The following is a 20365-nucleotide window of genomic DNA, read 5'->3' as shown; positions in this document are numbered from 1 at the left end:
ATGTAGCTGTCTAGAGGCCCAGGCTGGAATCACCATGGAGGACAGCAAGTGGCCTTTGACTGACTCAATTTTATGCTCTTTCTTGTATATAGCTCTCAAAAATAATTATAGAATAAGCTTGGGAGAAAAATGAATGAGCTGAGAAGGAAGCATCCTATGATGTGAAGGGATTAGCCAGCATGGTCTGTGCTCTGTTCCACTTTCCCTACAAATAGGATGTCCTTCAACGCTTTATCTCAGTAACTCCTTGCTTTCCCTGAGTTATGGGACCTAGGATGGTTTCTAGCCTGAGTTCCTCAGCTGTGGTGCAAGTAGGACACACACAGACAAGATCCTATGCATTTGGAGAACTTTCCTCCGCCTTGGTGGCAACTGGCTTGCAATGAATTCTAGGATTCTGTTGTCCCTTGTCGCCTATCTCTAAGTAATAACCGTGCTTCATGGACTTGTGTGCAGGTTCTGTCTCACCAGACTAAGCAAGTTGGTAACTAGTGCATAGTAGACAGCTTTGTACACTTAATTATCGTAACAGATGTTATGGTTTGGGGAATATTTTGCAAGGGGAAACAATAATATACAGGACACATATTTTACAAGATTATTTATAGTTGTCACCCAAAGAATGATATACAAGAGAATACAGGAAATCTGTCCACACACTAGACTAGGAATCCAGCTGAGGGCCTGGATTCCACGATAATGTCCTATGTGAGTCCAGCTGAAGACCTACAGCCCATAACAATGCCTCCCATGAATCCAACTGGAGGCCCAGAACCCATGACAATATCTCATGCAGGCCTGTTTCACGGATCTGCGCTGGGAAGGCCTAAAGGTCAGTGGTGGAATCTAGAAAGTCTGTGCCAGCGGGATGAAGGATCTGTGCCAGCAGGCTGAGGGGTCTGCACTGGAGCCAGGAAGCGATGCTCAAAAGAAGAACCAGAGCTCCCCCGAAAGGTATCACAGCCATCCTCAGCAACAGTGAGGTCCTGAGCTCCTCCAATGATCAAGATGGCCGAGTTCCCATCAGGAAAGCCAACGCAGCAAGCTTCTCAGGAGAACGGCAGTGCACCATCTTCTCTGGAGCCAGGAAGCGATGTGCAAGGTAAGGACTAGAGCACCCCCAAAGTGAACTGAAGCCATTCTCAGCGATAACAAGATCCCAAACTCCTCGGAGAATGAAAACAGCCAAGTTCATCAGGAAAGCCAGCATGACGAGCTCATCCAAAACAACCAACAGCTCCTTATAGCTTCTGCCAGCTCCCAACAGTCTAACTTCTCCTTCTCCAGTTCTGCCTCTTACGCTGTTGGCAACAGTCCCCAGGTGGGCCTCCCACACTCAGCACCACACTTACTCAGTTCAGCTGGAGGTTATAAGTTGACCAGGAGTTGTCAATACACTACAACAGAGAGATTCCCATCACTCAGAGAATTCCAGAGGTTTTTTAAACTCTGCCATGAGCTGGGTACAAAGATCAGATGTATTTTTATTACATCACCTGTAATGATTGATTGATTGTGTCAGCTTGAGAAGTTTAAAAGCTCAACTAAATTGGCTCAGCAAAATAGCACAGTACCTTTTGTTTCAATTATTTAATAGTATTTTTTGCATTTTCAACTCCCATTGAGTATACAAAGCTTGGCCAAAATCAGTGTCTATTCCTGTCAGGATCCATTTGTGCCCCCCAGGGCTATCCACACTAGTTCAGTGCAGTCCATTAAACTTACCCTACCTGAAACAGGAGGCTTGTGTTTGAGCCCAGCCCAAGCAACTTAGTGACTTAACAAGACGTTGCCTTAAAATTAACAAAAAAAGTGAAAATGGGATTTGGATGTATTTCAGTGCAAACGCCCTGAGTTCATTCCTTAGTATAAAAAAATAAAGAGTGATCTATTAGGCAGCTGTGTGGTGGTGCCTTCTCTCTGGGGACCTTGCCCCAGAGCAATATATTATTCAGTGTTATTCTCTTTTTTCTCTCTCTTGTCCCTGACTGGCATTTTGTACCTCAGAGGATGCAAGAGTAATATGTCTAGATCTCTACTTTGCTGCTGTGTTCTATCTACTCCTTGGATCATGGCTGCAATGGCCCCTTCAAGTCAACATCCTGGGAAATTCACTTCCAATTCTGGAAGGTTGTTCTTCCATTGGGCATAAATATGCTCTATTTTGATGCATCCCTCAAATTCCCATGGTGATTTTCACAGATGCATTGAACTAACAGACTAGTTTTCCATTGTCCTTCTGTCTGACAATATGACCAGACCATTATCCTTCATCCTAAAGTAGGTAAAAACTCAAATGTGGAAAACAGCATGCAATTCAACCTCACTGCACTGATTGATTTTTAACTTCTTGCATCAGAATGGTGTCCTCGCTGGGCGTGGTGGTGCACACCTGTAATTGTAGCACTCAGGAGGCTGAGGCAGGAGGATCCTTGCAAGTTCAAGACCAGCCTGGGCTACAAAGTGAGCTCAAGGCCAGCCTGAATAGTACCATTGTAAGGCAGCAGCTCAGCCAGGTGTGGTGACGCACACTTGCAATCCCAGCACCCAGGAGGCTGAGGCAGGAAGATTACTGCAAGTTCGAGGCCCACCTGGGCTACAGATGAGTTTAAGGACAGCCTGAACTGCAGAGTGAAACCCTGTCTCAAAAAGGCAAAAATAAATAAATAAATAAATAAACCATCAGCCCTTCTCTGGTCCATAGAGAGCTATGTAGCTGGGTGTGGTGGTGTATTCCTATAATCCCAGCACTTGGGAGGCTGAGGCAGGAGGATAGCCATGACTTTGAGGCCAGCCTGGGCTACATACTAAGTTCATGGCCAGCCTAAACTGCATAGTAAGACCCTATCTCAAAAAAAAAAAAAAAGAAAAGAAAAAATTTTAAAATAGCTCTTCATTAGGACATTAGCAACTTCTCAGGTGGTTTCAGGTTTTCCTTTAGAGGGGAAAAAAAATCTATCTTTGGGAATCTGGTGAGCAGAGTATTTCCTTGCATTTCTCTAATAACATGCTCCTACACAAACTATTTTTATTTTGTTATGAGTCTCTTCTGGATACTTCACTCCCCATTAGAGAGTTTTCCCTTATGCCTCTCAAAACATTGTACATATTTCACATTTGAGTTCATTTTATGTCTTTCAGCTACAGGGGCAATTTCATTTAATGTCTGATAGCAAGCTAGTAATTTCTTCTCAAATGGAGTCTCTGGTCCAAAGTCCTAGGAGGTACCACTGGGTGGAGCACATAGGCTCTTGTGATTGGCCCTAGTCTGTACGTCACAAGGAGCCATTGTGCATTGAATTTGTCCCTACTGACACTTCAGCACCTATTTTACACTGATTTAAATTAATGACTTGTGTGGGTTTAGGCAGTCTTATTGATTTCCATTTATCAGATCCAATTAATATTGCCTAAAGAGTGGATTTACATGCCTTCTATTTTACATTATTAGGGAGAGCATTCCCCATCTGGATACAATATCCCCTTATATATTCAATAATCCAGTATTCTCATAATAAATTGAGCTAAAAGAAATGCTCTTCATACATAAATTTGGCTCAAACATACCAGTTTTAATCCCAAAGTTTCACCTTGGTTTCATTAACCCTTGCATCTCTAACTACAGTCTCCACTGCGACTTCACAGACATATTTTAGGTTTGTTTTGTTTTGCTTTGCTTTGTTTTATTTTGTTGTTATTGTACTGGGAATTGAATCCAGGGCCTTTGCACTAAGATACATCCCCAACCTTTGTTTTTGTTTTGTTTTGTATTTGTTTTTGTTTTTGTTTTGTTTTGTATTTGTTTTTGTTTTTGAGATAGAATCTCCCTAAACGACTAAGTTGTCCAAGCTAGGTTTGAACTTGCGATCCTTCTGCCTCAGCTTCCCAAAATTCTGGGATTACAGGCATAATATTAGGGATGGGAAGCGTTCCTCATTTTGATGTAATATTCATTTCCTTAAACCATCCAGGTAAAGGAGATAGAATCACTGCTGGTGAAATATTCCATTTTTATCTTTGAGTCCCATCAGCCGTTGCATTTCCGTATATAAGTCCCCAGCATACGAACACTGGAGCTGCAAACATGCATAAGAACAGACCTCTAGCTCTCGAATTAGGAACATCTCTAGTGCAAACAAATCTCGGAAGCAGCTCACACGTCTGCTGGACTTTGTTACAGTTGTGCTGCCGTGTGCTTACTGCACAATGAGTGCGTTTGGTTTTTACATTGTATGTTTATGTCAAAGATGTTTTTAGAGTCACTTCCTCAGATTTACGAATGAATCTGACTTACAAATGTTCACCTGGAACGGAACTCATGTGTAAACCAGGGATTTACCAAGTCTTGATACAGTCCCAATTAGGGCATCACTAAAGGGCGCTATAGTGCACGTGGCCATATTTCTAAATCCTAGAAACCTCTCTTCTCCACTCTGACAGTTTTACTTGTGTGCCTAAGGCCTGTGTATAGTTACAGTTTTGTGAGAGGCCTTAGCGGGGTCATATGTTTGGGTCTGCAGTGGGGGTCCAGTAGGAGGTTTGAACCAAAGACTGTAACTCTTTGGTCATCGATCCTTATAGTTATGGTTGTGAGGCTATTGCCCCAGGTAACCCAAGGTTAGGTTTCTTGAGTCCCCCAAACAAGAGTAAGTAAGTCACATTGGTGTAGGGCGCTTCATTGTTGAAGGGTCAGCAGAGCCTCCCTGGGGCCCACCTAACATCTCAGAATGCTGCACCAGTTTTATTCATTCTGTTTTCTTAAAAACTGCTCAGAGGTTTCCACCTTGCTGAGATGACTTCCCCTCCTTTGTCATTTCTCCATTCTTTTGAGAGTCAGTCTAGCATCTTTTGTCTGTTGTTTTAGCATACATTTTTTTTTATTTTTATTTTTTGTCTTTTTGAGACAGGGTCTTGCTATGCAGTTCAGGCTGGTCTCAAACTCACTTTGTAGCCCAGGCTGGCCTCAGACTCACAGTGATCCTCCTGCCTCAGCATCCTGAGTGCTGGGATTACAGGTGTGTGCCACCACGCCTGGCTAACATTTCCTTTTAGAAATGTCTGTGAGGCTAGTGGCTATACCTTAAGCTAAGCCAGATTCTAAACATCCCCAAATCAGAATCTTTCCCCAACTAGTCCTTCAGTGCAACCAGAGGACTGGAGGCTTTAGCTCAAACTGGCCAGAATATCAGCTTGATTTTTTTGCTTTTGTTTTTGGTACTGGGAATTGAACTCAGCACCTTGCACTTGCCAGGCAGGTGCTTGTGCCACTGAGCTATATCCTCAGCCCTGATTTTTGGAAACAGGGTCTCACTGTGCAGTTCAGGCTGTTCTTGAACTCATTATGTAGCCCAGGATAGCCTCAAACTTGCAGTGATCCTCCTGCCTCAGCCTCCTGAGTGCTGGAATTACAGGTATGCACCATCATGCCCAGATTTTTTTTCTTTGAGACAGGGTCTTGATATGCATTTCAGGTTGGCCCTGAACTCACTATGTATCCCAGGCTGACCTCAAACTTCCAAGGATCCTCTTACCTCAGTCTCCTGAGTGCTGGGAGCATAGTTGTATGCCATCCTACCCATCTACAGCTGGACTCACCTTTACTATCTTTTAGGTATTACAAGCAACAATAACCAAGGGATTTTATATTTGGCTTTTATCTTGTTAGTTTACATTTTCTTACGCATCCAGTAACCCAACTTCCAAGTTGGATTCAGTCATTTCCAAGTTCCACTGGTAACCTCGATCTCTGATAACTGATCATAGCACAGCCATTACTCCATACCCATGGGTAACCCTGTTGCAATCCACCCAGGAATCAAATTCCTCATTCTCCTTCCTTTCTTTCTCTTCACAAACCACATGCGGTAGTCACTCCTTATTCACGGTTTCACTACCCACTGTTTTATTTATCTCGGTCAACTGTGGTCAGAAAACAATAAATGGAAAATTCTAGAAATAATTTGTAAGTTTCAAATTGCTCATCAGCTTGGGTAGCATTATGAAATTTAGTGCAGCCCCATCCTGTCCTATCCAGGATGTGAATCATTCATTTGCTCAGCATATCCACAGAGCATATACTACTGCCTGTTAGTCACTTAGCAACCATCTTGGTTACCAAATCCATTGTCGTGGTACTGCAGTGGCTGTGTTTACCTACTGTATATTGTTATTATCATTCTACTTGATCATTAGTTATTGTTGCTAATCTTTTACTGTGCCTCACTTGTAAACTAAAGCTTTTCATAGGTATGTATAGGGGAAAAAACCTAACAGCATAAACAGGGTTCAGTACTATCTGATGTCTCAGGCACCCACTGAAGGTTTTGGAACATATTGTCTAAAGATAAGGGGGGACTATGGTATTTCAGTGAATCAGAGTAGCTTTAGCAAACCCACTTCTCCTGACATCAACTGCAATGACTTCTTACACCAACAATCCATGGTTGGACCAAACTTCACAAGATAAGGGCACAGCCTGCTTAACACTGCCCTCTCTTCAGACACGAGCCAGAAGCTTGGCAGCCCCCAGGACACCCTTTTTCTGACCAGAAGGTACAAACTTGGAAGTTCTTACTACCCTCTCGAGTCAATGATTTACTAGAAGAATTCACAGAACTCAGGATTGTGCTGTGTATTGTTATAGTTTGGTTGTAAGAAAGTATACAAATGTAAACAAACCAAATGACACAACCTCCCAGGGCCTAGGGACAATGTCTGGGCAAATTCTTTGTTTACGCAAGAATGGATAAGCATTTTGTTTATTCTTTCTTCATTTGATAGACATTTGGGTTGATTCTACCCTGTGGCTATTATGAATAATGCTGCTATAAGCTTTTTGTACAAGTTTTTGTGTGGATATATATTTTTATTTCTCTTAGGCTTAGGAATGGAATTTCTGGGTCACATAAGTAATTCTATGTTCAACTTTTTCTTTTTTAAAGGAAGAATTTTATTTTTACACCACACTGGCCATTGAATCCAGAGCCTTTACACTGAGTTACATTCCCTAGCCCTTTTTTATTTTTTGTTTTGAGACAGGGTCTCACTAAGGTACCCCAGGCAGGACTCAAACTTGCAATGGAGTCTCCTGTTTTGGCCCCAGAGGGCTGAGATTACAGGCATTCTCACCATGCCTGACATAAAGGAAGACACTGTTTGTTGGAAAGAAACCAGGGAAATACTACCAATTAGATTGAGATGTAAGAAGTGAGTAGAAGGATGAAAGAAATGCTTTTCATCTTTAGACATCTAGCAAACTGCATATACAACAAGGCTGTCTTCTTTAGATATCATTCATTTTTATTATTTATAAAAAGTAAAAATAAATGTTTATGTTTAAGAATACATTTAAATATACTTTTAAGCTTAATTTTTGTTATAACAAATAAAAGACCTTTTTTTTATCTTTGGAAAAGCCAGGTTTTTTTTGTTTGTTTGTTTTTGTCTTTTTGAGATAGGGTTTCACTATGCAGAGCAGGCTGGTTTTGAACTCACTTTGTAGCCCAGGCTGGCCACAAACTCACAGCGGCGGGGCGTGGTGGCCCACACCTGTAATCCCAGCACTTGAGAGGCTGAGGCAGGAGGATTGTTGTGAGTTTGAGACCAACCTGGGCTACAAAGGCCAGCCTGAACTACATAGTGAGACCCTGTCTCAAAAAGACAAAAAAAAAAACAAAAACAGAAAGAAAAACAAAAACAAAAACTCACAGCCTCAGCCTCAGGAGTGCTGGGATCACAGGTGTGCACCAGCATGCCTGGCCAGAGTTTCTGAAGTACAATGAGAACTTGATTAACTGGAGTATTTAAAAATGACCAATAATTAATTGTATTGTATCCAACAAGGGCAAAACAACACACATTTTAAAATTCATTTTTTGTTTATTGTTTTGGTCGTAGAGTAGGAATATGCTTTGCTATCCTAAAAATTATATTTTGTAAAATACAGTTTTATCTTAAATGATGTACCATTTCGCAGTGTCTTGCTGTTGTCATTCTTGCCTAAATCCCACAGGCGATACGAAGTTGATACTGGAAGCTGAGCTGACTATAGAGTGACTGTAAGCATGCACAAAACACTGCTTTGTTGAGTACAGTCTGATCATCTGACCAGGGTTCTTATATTCAGTTTACATTTGTTGCCAAAAATAGATTGCAATAAAATCACAATAAAAATGTAGAAGAATGTTTAGTTTAAAAAATAAATGTTTATAGGCCAGGCGTGGTGGTGCATGCCTGTATCCCCAGTACCTGGGAGGCTGAGGCAGGGGGATCGTTGCGAGTTTGAGACCAGTCTGGGCTACAAAGTGAGCTCAAGGCCAGCCTGAACTGCATAGCGAGACCCTGTCTCAAAAAGACAAAAAAAAAAAATGTTTGTGCCAGGCATGGTGGCACATGCCTGTAATCTCAGCACTTGGGAGGCTGAGGCAGGAGGATTGTTGTGAGTTTAAGACCAGCCTGGGCTACAAAGTAAGCTCAAGGCCAGCCTGAACTGCATAGTGAGACCTTGTCTCAGACAAAAAAAAAAAGAATGTTTAAAACCACAGAATTTTGAAATTTTGTTTCTTCCTGTAGTTTTTTGGGGTTTTGCACACTTACTTGTTCTTTTGTACATTTATATTTGTGTATTATTAGAACCTGGCTTCAACCCTGTAGGACAAAATAAACTTCATTTTGGTCCTAAAGGCCTTAAAGAGTTCCTTAAAGTTCCTACAGAATTCCTTAAGGACTCCCTTAGCACCCTCTTGGGATCTGTTAGTATCTCTAAATATTTTTATCTCTGGTATCAGTTATGGTTGTATGTATGGGTGTGTATATGTGGGTTTGTGGGTTTGTGTTCAAGTCCAGCAGGAGAGGCCAGGTCCCTGCTCCCAGTGGCTGAAAAGACAACATTGTCTGTAGCTGTCAACTGCAAGAGCTGCAGGCATGAGCTGTACTCAAGCTGATTTCTCATCTGGTTAATGAAGTTGTTTAGAACAGAAAAAAAGTCAGTCCCTAAACATCTCAGGTATTGTACTTATCATAGTGATTTGTAACTGGTTGCAGTTCCATTTTCTCCCTTTGGGTTTTCTAAACTTGGGGTGAAATTCACACTACCCACAATTAAGCACTTTAAAGTGTATGATTCCGTGGCATCAGTGCATTAGTACATTCACTCTGTTGTGCAACCATCACTTCTCTCTAGTTCCAAAACTTTTGCATCATCTCCAAACACCCACCATACCCATTAAGTAATCATTTCCTACTTTTCCCTTCCCTTCCTGGAGTAACCACTAATCAGCTTTCTGTCCGTGGAGTTGGCGCTTCGGGATACATTACATGAAGTAAATTAGACAATATGTGACGTTAGTGTCTAGCTTTCTCATAGCACTGGTTTTAGGGGTTCAAGTAGTGGCATGTATCATGACTCTGTTCTTTTTTGGATGAACAATAGTCCATTGTATGTATATATCACAGTTTATTTAACCATAACTTGTTGGACATTTGGGTTGTTTTTACCTTTTGCTTATTATAAATAGTGTTTCTATAAATACTGTGTTTGTATGCAAATATATATATATATATATATATATATATATATACTTTTTTTTTTTTTCGAGACAGGGTCTTGCTATGCAGTTCAGGCTGGTCTTGAGCTCACTTTGTAGCCCACGCTGGTCTCGAACTCGCAATGATCCTCCTGTCTCAGCCTCCTGAGTGCTGGGATTACAGGTGTGTGCCACCATGCCTGGCTGGATATACGTTTTGATTTCCCATGAGTGCATTCTAAGGAGTAGAATGCATTGTAAATGGTAAGTATACACTTAAAGTTTCAAGGAACTGCCAGATTGTCTCCAGAGCTGCTGCACTATTTTGCCTTCCCTCCAACAAAGTATGAAGGTCCTTATTTCTCCATATACAGACCAACAAATTTTAAGAGCAGTACTAGGGATTGAACCCAGGGCCTTCACACTGAGCTACATCCCCAGCTCTTTTCTATTTTTTGAAACACAGACTTTCTAAATTGTTAAATTGTCCAGGTTGGGCTCAAACTTATGATTCTCCTGCCTCAGCCTCCCACAGTGCTGGGATTATAGTTAAAGTTCTGGAATTTTTTCTTGTTGTTGTTGTTACCAGGAATCAACTCAGGACCTTGTGCTTTCAAGGCAGGTGCTGTGCTGCTGAGCTATCTTCCTGGCTAAGTTTTGGAACTGTATTGAATTTGTAGACTTCTTTGAGTAATACTGCCATCTTAAGGACACTGGGTCTGCCAATCTATGAACATGAACTGTATTTCAATTTATTTAGGTTTTCTTTAATTTCTTCCCATTTATCTTTCATTGTACAAATATTTTACTTCTTTGGTCATTTTATTTTTTGGATACCATTGTAAGTAGAATTTAAAATTTTTTTCTTGGTTTTGTCATTGCTCGTGTGAAAAACACAACAAAAAATTATTTTTTGACAATACTAGGCATTGAATGCAGGACCTTTACACTGAGGTAGATCCTCTGCCCCTTTTAAATTTTTTTTACCATTTTAAATTTCATTTATACTGTGGTACTGGAGAATGAACCTGGGTTTTTTTCCTGGAGCTACATCCCCAAACTTTTTTTATTTTTTATTTGGAGACAGAGACTTACTAAGTTGCCTAGACTGGGCTCTAACTTGAAATCCTCCTGCCTTAGAGTCCCAGAGTGCTGGGATTACAAGTATGTTCAACCACACATAGGTCAACACGGTTAATTTTTGTCATGTACTCTGTATTTATCATGTACTCTGAAACCACTGAACTTATTTATTATTTCTATAATTATTCTTTATTTTTGTGGATTCTATGAGATTTTCTATGTACTGCATAAGATCTGTCATTTGCAAATACTGTATAGTTTTACTTTTCCCTTTCCACTTGGCATGTTTTTTGTTTCTTTTTCCTGCCTAATTGCTCTGGCTAAGACTTCCAGTATAATAGTGAATAATGCCATACTTCCAAAATTGCTATACAGATTTAATACAATCCAAGTAAATATTCTAACAGCATATCTTAGAGAAAACAATCCTAAAATTCATTTGGAACCAGAAGAGACCTAGAATAGTAAAGGCAATTCTGGGCAACCAAGGCAAGGCAGAAGGCATCACAATCCCTGACTTGAAATTATACTACAAAGCTATTGTGATAGGAACAGCATGGTACTGGCAAATAAACAGACCTGAGGACTAAAGGAACAGACTAGAAGATTCAGAAACAACTCCTTTGCCCTGAGCTACATCCCTCAGCTCTTTTTTATTTTTTTATTTTGAGACAGTGACTCACTAAATTGCTAAATTGCCTTCAAAGTTTCAAATCTCTTGCCTTTGCTCCCCAGAGTGCTAGAATCAAAGGTATGTGCCACCATGCTCACCTTGGAATTGTTTTCTAATTTAATTTTCAGAATGTTCTCATAATATACAATAGACTTTGGCTTTGACTTGTATCTTGTGATCTTGCTGAACTTGCTGATTAATACTAATGCATTTTTGTGAATCTATAGGATTTTTTTTGTGTGGTGGTGGTGGTTTTGAGGATTAAACCTAGGCCCTTGTACATGCTAAACAAGTGCTTCACTACTGAGCTACATCCCCAGCTCATTTTTATATCTTTTACTTTGAGACAGAGTCTCACTAAGTTGCCCAGGCTGGTGGCAAAGTCAGAATCACAATAGTCCTGTCTCAGCCTCTCAAGTGGCTGGGATTATAGCCATGTACTACCATGCTGGCCTGCTCCAAAGGATTTTTTTATACCCATGAATTGAAATAGTATTACTTCTAGTTTTATAATCCACATGCCCTTTATTTCTCTTTCATAACTGTCATTACCAGAACTTCTAGTGCAAAGTCAAAGAGAGGTGGTGAGAACACACATCTTTGTTCTGTTGCAGACATATGGCAACACTAAGTATGATCTTAACTAATGCTTTTTTGTGGATGTTCTTCATCATGCAAAGAAGTTCCTTACTTTTCCTTTTCTTGAGCACTCTTTATGAAAGGCCTTGGGTTTTGTCAAATGTTTCTTCTATATATAGTTAAATAATCATGGAATTTTTGTTTCTTAGTGTTTTGATGTATATATTACAGTGATTTTTAGATGTTAAACCAGTTTTTTACTTGTGGGATAAATTCCAGTTACTCACGGTGTGCAATTCCTTCTATGTGCTGCTGGATTTGGTTTGCTAGTATTTTGTTGAAGACTTTCATGTCCATATTCATAAGTGCTATTGCTCTGTAATTTTACTTCTTTGTGATATACTTGTCAGGCACTCTTTTTTGGTGGCACACACCTATAATCCCAGCCCTTGAGAGGCTGAGGCATGAGGATCATTGTGAGTTGGAGGTCACTCTGTAGCCTGGGCTACAGAGTGAGTTCAAGGCCAGCCTAAACAATACAATGAGGCTTTGTCTCAAAAAAAAAAACAAAAAAAAAACAAACCCAAACCCCAAAAACTAGATATTTTTAAAATATGCACAAATATTCAGATCAATGTTTCAGTGTTCTTCCCTGCACATGATTTTAAGCCTCATAAAGAGCCTCCCATGTTGGAAAGAATAAGGGAGCTTTGAGCATTAAAAACGATGGCTGAAGAGTTTGTGTTGGAAAAGAGAAGATTGAGTAGGGGAGACAGGGCGGGGAGAGAAATTTTTTAAAGACCAAACCTCTTTCCTCAGTATCCAAGGAAAAGCGCTAGTGTATGCTTGGTTCCAGAAGACAGAACTAAGACAAAAGAGGAAGCTGCAGGGAAACAGATTTGGCTCAAAAAGGAAGTCCTAAGAGCACATCTCACCCTTTCAGCATAAAATCCATCACAACACACCAAGCATCCGACCACAAAGTGCCATGTGGAAGTGCAGACCTTGCTTCTGTCACAGTCTATTCCTCTCCTTGCTTCACTTCCTCCTTCACGGTATGTTACTCAGCCTTCCTCTGTTACTTCCATCTTTGGGCTTCACTGGGGTGCCCTGAATTTCTACCCTGACCTCAGATGAACAGATCTTGTTTGTAGGATGCTAGGTACTGTCAGAAAAAATATATATCACATGGCTAAAGACATAGTTTCCAGTCTCCAAACTCAGTTGGGGAAAATCTTGTTGGACAGAAACCTGGTTGGTATAGCAAAATACAGTCCCAAATTCCTGAGCTCAGTCTTTCCTCCCACCTCACTGGAGCCTTACTGGAGTTTTGATTTGCATTACCTTAATAGTGGTATTGAGTGTCTTTTTATGTGTCTCTATATCATATGTTTATTTATTTTTATAAATATATATTATATATTTATAAATATATATTTATTTATATTGATATTTTTTAGGGAAATGTCTATTCAAATCCTTTGCCCATTTTTTTTTTTTTTTGTCTTTTTGAGACAGGGTCTCGCTATGCGGTTCAGGCTGGCCCTGAGCTCACTTTGTAGCCCAGACTGGTCTCAAACTCACAATGATCCTCCTGCCTCAGCCTCCTGAGTGCTGGGACTACAGGCATTTGTCCATTTTTGAATTGGATTATTTTTCTGTTGTTACATTTTAAGAGTTCTTTACATATTTTGGATATTAACTCCTTATCAGATATGTGTTTTACAAATATTTTATCTCATTCTATTTACTCTGTTGAGAGTCTTTTTCATACACGAATTTAAAGATTTTTCATGAAGTCCAGCCTATTTTTCTTTTTTTACCTGTGTATTTGGTGTCATATCCAAATCTACTGTTGTTAAGTTTTACTTTATATTTTCTTCTAAAAGTCTATTGTTTTAGACCTGATATTTATGCCTTTGATCCATTTTGTTAGTTTTTATATATGGTGTTAGATAAGGACCCCCTGAGTGCTTTTGGATGAGATGGCCAGTTTCTCCAGCACCATTTGTTGAAAAGACTCTCTTTTCTTCACTCTATGGTCTTGGCAGGCTTCTCAAAAATAATTTTATCATATACGCATATATTCTATTGATCTATGTGTATGCCTTTATGACAGTATTACACTCTTGATTACTATAGCTTTGTAGCTACATGGTGAGACTATCCCCTCCTGCCAAAAAAGAGCGGGGAGTGGTGGCGCATGCCTGTAATCCCAGCATTTGGGAGGCTGAGGCAGAAGGACCTTTGCAAGTTCAAGACCAGCCTGGGCTACAAAGTCAGCTCAAGACCTGAACTGCATAGTGAGACCCTGCCTCAAAAAAAAAAAAAAAGTCAGGCTGGAAGGGTTATCCACATACATATTACCATGACAAACCTCTGGTTCAGTAATAGATTACATCTCACATCTGTTTCCCATACCCCAGTTCCCTATGGCCAGGGCACGAATACCGTGAGACCCACTGTATCTGTTGGGGCAGCGGAGTTTCATGCGTTGGGAGAGGATCCTTGAGATTGTGAAACTCCTTCCCTCTGGGGGTAGGGTAGGGAAGAAAGAGAAAACAAATTAATAAATGGCTCTGGGGCTTATTACCTTTGGCTCTTGCAAAGTGAGCCAGACAGGAAACATTCTGTATCCTCCAAGGTATGTTTACCATTCAATGCCCTTTAACCCAAGTGCCAGTAACCTGCTTGGAAAGCCCGGAATACGCATTTATTTCTCCCACACAGTATTAACCAGGCAACATTTCTTTGTCCCTTCTGCCCCTGCAGGTCTTTTCTTGGGCAGATAGACTTTCTAGGGATTAAGGGTGAAGTCTAGGTAAAATGGTTTCCTTATCCAGCCCTGAGCCCAGAACATAGCAGACACCCAGTAAAGATCTGTTGAGTGAATGACATGACTCATTTAAAATTTTAATAAAGGTGAGGCAGAGGGTTGGTTGATCAAGAAGTGCTGATCATTTGATGGTGCTCCCAAATCAGGACGTTCATTCTCCCTTGGGTTAGGCAAAGCCCCGGACCCCTTGGAGCACAGCCAGTGTTCCTGACATCCCCACTGCCAAGTGTGAACGTGCACAGGCTGGGGCCATGCCAGCCTCAGAATTCATAGCGTTCTCTTGGGGGCGGGGGGCCTCTGGGAGGAGGAAGGGATTTCCTTCCAGCGACAGGTTCCCCACCTTGGGCAGCTCGTCTAGCCGCGGGGCCCGATTCAGCCTGTTGTAGCTGAGATCCAGCACATTGAGCTTGGCGGGCAGTCCCTGGGGCACCTGCTCCAGACCAGAGAAAGACAGATTGAGGGAGTTCAGCGCGCCAGGCCAGACGCACTGGAGGTCGCCGGCGCTTGCGATAGCGCGCAGCGAGTTGTGGCTGAGGTCCAGGCTGTGGGGCGGCACTCCAGCCTTTGCCAGCGCAGCGCACACGCCGCTGGGAGTCTCCATCCCCGCGTTGCGTAGCGCTAAATCCTGAAGGGCCGGGAACTTGTGGGGACAGAGCGCCCCGACCAGCCCGCGCTCACCCAGCCCAGGATTGTCAGACAGGTCTAGGGTGGTGAGGGCTGGGAAACTGCGGATCCGTTTGCAGGCGAAGGCGAGCGAATGTGCCTGGGCAATGCTCAGTACCTTGAGGAGGCTCGGCTGGAGCCACTGCTGCAGCTGGGCGAGCCCGGCACCGCCGGCCGCCCACGACACGTTGCGGAGGCGCAAGGTGAAGATCCCGAGCCCGGAGGCTGGCGGGGGCGGGGGCGGCGGCGTGCCGGTGACTTCCAGGTCCGCCAGCGTCAGCTCCCGGAGGCGGGAGTACGCGAGCACCCGCAGCGCGCCGAGCAGGAGCGGAGCGGGAACCCGCGCGGCCCCCAGGGCGAGCCGCCGCACGCGCAGACCCCTGACCAGGTCCGCGTACCCCCGCGGGTCCGCCTCGGGGTCGACGCGCTTCAGGAGCGGCTCCAGGCTGCGGCCGCCAGCTCGGATCTCCACCTCCACGGCGGCCGTGCACTGCAGGGCGCTGGACCAATCCGGCTGCGGGCCCGAGAAGTTGCAGGCGCAGCGGATGTCCTCGTCGTCCAGCTCGCAGGGCTCGGGCGGTGGCGACTGCGAGGTGCCCGCCGAGACGCGCAGCAGCGACAGCAGCAGCAGCCACAGGCATGGAGCAGGCTCCTGCGAGACCGCGGAGGTCAGGCCACCCACCGCCCGGCTCGCGCGGGCGCCCCGCCGGACTAGCGCGTACTCACCATGGTCCGGAGGCTTGAGAGCGGCGCCGGGAAGGGCCTCCGCGTCTCTCCCGTCCTGTGCAGCCCTCCCGCTTCCAGGCCAACGCGCTTATCTCTTGGGCAGCCCTAGGAGTTTATGTAACTTCAGATGCCACCGCGCCCACCTTTGCACACTGGTCACTGGTCACTGGTCACTTCACTTCTCTTCCTTCCAACCGCCTCCCTCACTTCCCTTCTATAAAATGTTGCAACGAAGGCTGTTGTGGGGAGAGTGACCAAAACAGGAAGGGTTTTTCAGGGTATTTAGGCCGCTTGTGCCAGACAGTCCAGGCAGAGCCAGGATGACTCAAACGCCCCAGGCGGGTCTATTGGGTGTGGGGAAGCAAGGATCCTTGTGCCTTAGGCCAGTGCCCTGCGCCCCATCCCCTGCGAAAACCCCTGCAACTCAGCCTGATTGGTTTCCTTCACTTTTTCCTAGCTTTAGTTATTATTACCCTCTTGCTGACCAAAGCCAAGTTCCTGATTTTCCTCAGGTATTTAAACTGGACGTTTTGTGGGAGATACTGTAAATTTCATCTGTTGACCCCGGAGGGTAGAATGAGGTTCAAGGGAAGGAAGTTGGTGTGAAGGACCACTCTGCTACCCTAAAAAAGACGGGTTCTAGGGCAACCCATTCCGGTCCCCTTCTGTCCCTCTCTCCGACAGAAGCTTTCTTTCCCTCAGTAAGTATATTCTGCTCTTAAAAAAAAAAAAAAAAGAGGGGATGGGAATTTAGCTCAGGGGCACAGCACCTGCCTGGCAAGCTCGAGGTCGTGAGTTCGATTTCCGGTACGAAAAAAACAAAACAAAACAAAAAAACAACTCTGCTAACACACACACACACACACACACACACACACACATATTTTTAGGGCAAGGTCTCACTATGTAGTTCAGGCTGGTCTTGAACTCACTATATAGTCTAGGCTGACCTCAAACTCTGGCGAACCTCCTGCCCCAGCCTTCAAAGTGCTGGGATTACAGGCGTGCTCCAACCATACCAGGCTCTAGTATCTTTCTTAAAAGTGGAGGGGTAGCCTGGCGTGGTGGCTCTGATGTCCTGTCTCAAAAAAAAAAAAGAAAAAAAAGAAAAAAGAAAAACTGGAGGGGCTTTTAGTGGCTAGGTCATTCTATCACTTACAGTATCCATTTTCTGACCTAAAATTGGGGAATACAATGTTTGTAACACAATTTTCCTGTGGGGTTCCCTAAGGTGCCCTTAGGATTTTTTCTCTTGTCCTAAGAAATACAGTGTCTTGACGGCTCTGCGATTTGGCCAGTGGTGTTTTTCCTTTCAGTCTTTTTGTTTTTCAGAGGGATAGAAAGCCTTATTAGCCAGAATTAAAGAAGTACACACTCTAAGAAAATGGAGTGTGGGCCTTCAAGAGGTACCTTATGATCTGCGGCTGGTTGTAGTTACATAGTTTGGAGGTGAAAATCTGTGGAATTTGTAAATTTATAGAAAGTAATGTTCCATTCACATGTGAAAGGCTCATTTTACAGGAAAAAGGCAAGGGCCCAATCTATTGTTTTATTTGTTTATTTATTTATATATGTTTGTGACATATAGTGTTGACATTGTAGGGAGTTGGTATATATATATATACATACACACACACACACACACACACACACCCCTTGGTCTTTTTTACTTCCCTTTCCACTCCTCTCCCTCATGCCTCCCTCCATCCTTAGATCTCCTTCCTATCTGCAAAAGGCCTACCTCCCTTTTTCTATCATCTATCTTTTGTTTTGCTCTTTATTTATACTTTGATTTTCTCATATAAGAAAAACCATGTGATATTTAGCCTGTGTCTGATTTATTTTGCTTAGCATTATGGTCTTCATGGTGCATTCATTGTCCTAAAATGGTGCAAGTTTATTCTTTTTTATGAGTGATTAATGCTCTCCATTGTGTATAAATACATTTTATTTATTCATTCATCTGTTGATAGACATATGGGCTGTTTCCAAGGTTTAGCTATTGTGAGTTGTGCTGCTACAAATGTGGGTGTGCATGTATCACTGATACATATATCACTCTCTTTAACTTTTGCGAAGATACCTATAAGAGGTAAAAGAAGCCAGGCATGGTGGTGCACGCCTGTAATCCCAGCACTCAGGAGGCTGAGGCAGGAGGATTGTTGCGAGTTTGAGACTAGCCTGGGCTACAAAGTGAGCTCATGGCCAGCCTGAACTGCACAGTAAGACCCTGTCTCAAAAAGACAAAAATAAATAAATAAATAAATAAATATAAGAGGTATAGCTCGGTTGAATGGAATTTAAATTTTTAGTTTTTTTGAGAAATCTCCATACAGTTTCCATAATGTTTGTTTCTTTTCCCCCACAACCGTGCCATGATATGTTGCTTTTTGAGTTTGTGATGATAGTCATTATTCCTATAGTAAGATGAAACCTCAGTGTTGTTTTGATTTGTATTTCTCTAATGGACAAAGACTGCTGATCTCCAGTGTGGTTTGAAAAAATGGAAAATTGCATGTATGCTTCTAATCATAGTAAAACAAGTATTCCTAAGATACAGCAAAGTAACAGTTCATATACAGTACTTACTGGTCATTTGTACTTTTTCTAAGAAGTACATTTATATATATATTTACTTATTTTAGATTTTTGAGACAGGGTCTCGCTATGTAGTCCAAGTTAGACTTGGACCCATTAAGTGGTTCAGATGAGCCTCAAACTTGTGACAACCTTCTTGCTTCAGCCTCCTGAGTGCTGGGATTACAGGTGTACAACACCACACCTGGCGCTATTCATTTTAATTGCCCATTTTTATGTTTTTGGTTTTTTGAGAAAGGTCTCACTATGTAGTCCAGGTTGGCTTTGAACTCACTATGTAGCTCAGGCTGACCTTGAATTTACAGCAATCTTCCTAGCTCAGCTTAAGAGCTGGGATTACAGGTATGTGCTGCCATGCATGGTTTCTCAATAGCCCCTCTTTTAACTGGGTCTTTTATTTATTTATTTATTTTTAGTTCATATATATATATTTTTTTCTTTTTCTTTTTTTTTTTTGAACCAGGAATCGAACCCCTGAACTCAGGCTTGCCAGGCATGCGCTTATGCTGCTGAGCTATATCCTGGCCCGGACACTAGTCTTCTGTCTGAAGCTGGTAAAAAAAAAAGTTTCCTCATTCTGTAGGTTGTCTCTTCACTTTGTTGTGTAAAAGTTTTAAATTTGTGGATTCTTGGTGTCATTTCTTGTGCAAATAAGGTTCTGTTTGTGAAATCCTTCCTTATACCTGTGTCTTCAAGAGTTTTACTTACTTTATTTTCCATCAGATTCAGTGTTTCTGTTTCAGTATCTAGGTCTTTGGTCCATTTTGATTTTAGTTCAGTACATGGTGAAAGATATGAGTATAGCTTCAGTCTTTTACATGCTTTCCCAGCACTGGTTTTTGTTTTTTTTTAAATATTTTTAAACAATTTAAATTTATTTTTACTATAGTAAACACTTTTCCTTATACCTTGAAGTCTCTGGTCATCAAAGTTTGTGTATGCCTTATTAACGCCCTTGTTTAATAATTCTCCACATTACTATCGAGAGTTAGAAATACTATGATCAGAGACATTACCATAATTAACAAGACAAAGTGCTATAGTTTCAGGGTTCTTTAGTTTTGTCTTTCTATAGTCAAAGGTTATTAACGAGCAAGCCAATTCCAGCTTAGGTAGTAAAGTGTTTCAAATTCTCCAGTATGGTTTGAAAAAATGGAAAATTGCATGTATGCTTCTAATCATAGTAAAACAAGTATTCCTAAGATACAGCAAAGTAACAGTTTTTAACCATCAAACACATTAAAACTGGGCCATATAACTTGCTACTTAAATATTTGCTTGGCAGAAAAGCGTAAGAAATTAATATTAAGTTGTTTTTCAATAGAAATAAATTTAAATAATTTAAAGGCTTAAAAAACTGGTTCTCAGGTTGGTAAACATTTAATTATCATATACTAATTTTATGACCCACTGAAGCAACAAAATGTTCAAACAGATGGGTACATTTAGTGTAGCAAATTTTATGACTGTGCTGATATAAAAAATATTTTAAAATGTATTAATGAACATAATAAACTTTAATTGCAATAACATTTGTTACAAGAGAAGTCCAATAAATGCCCTAGATGTATATGATAAACTTAAGGTTATTAAAGTAACAGTAATTCCCGGCCTCATGGTTTCCCAGAAGGAGGGCTTCCGGCGCACAGGGAGCTGCGGGTGGGGAGCGCCAGCCTTCTGGCT

General features: G+C 42.0%; 1 protein-coding gene across 1 annotated transcript; it reads right to left on the bottom strand.

The window, feature by feature from the left end:
• Positions 1-14740: 14740 nt before the first annotated feature.
• Cd14 (CD14 molecule) lies at positions 14741-16350 on the bottom strand. The gene is made up of 2 exons (XM_005382018.2): positions 16085-16350; positions 14741-16010 (listed from the first exon to the last, which is right to left on the bottom strand). The coding sequence occupies exons 1-2, from the start codon at positions 16085-16087 to the stop codon at positions 14862-14864; spliced, it is 1152 nt and encodes a 383-aa protein (XP_005382075.1). The 5' UTR covers positions 16088-16350; the 3' UTR covers positions 14741-14861.
• Positions 16351-20365: the final 4015 nt, after the last annotated feature.

Source organism: Chinchilla lanigera, unplaced genomic scaffold (genome assembly GCF_000276665.1).
Source record: "Chinchilla lanigera isolate Chin_1 unplaced genomic scaffold, ChiLan1.0 scaffold00017, whole genome shotgun sequence".
In the NCBI taxonomy this organism is placed as follows: domain Eukaryota; kingdom Metazoa; phylum Chordata; class Mammalia; order Rodentia; family Chinchillidae; genus Chinchilla; species Chinchilla lanigera.
Note: the sequence above shows the minus strand (reverse complement) of the source record. Positions and strands in the feature narration are given on the sequence as shown.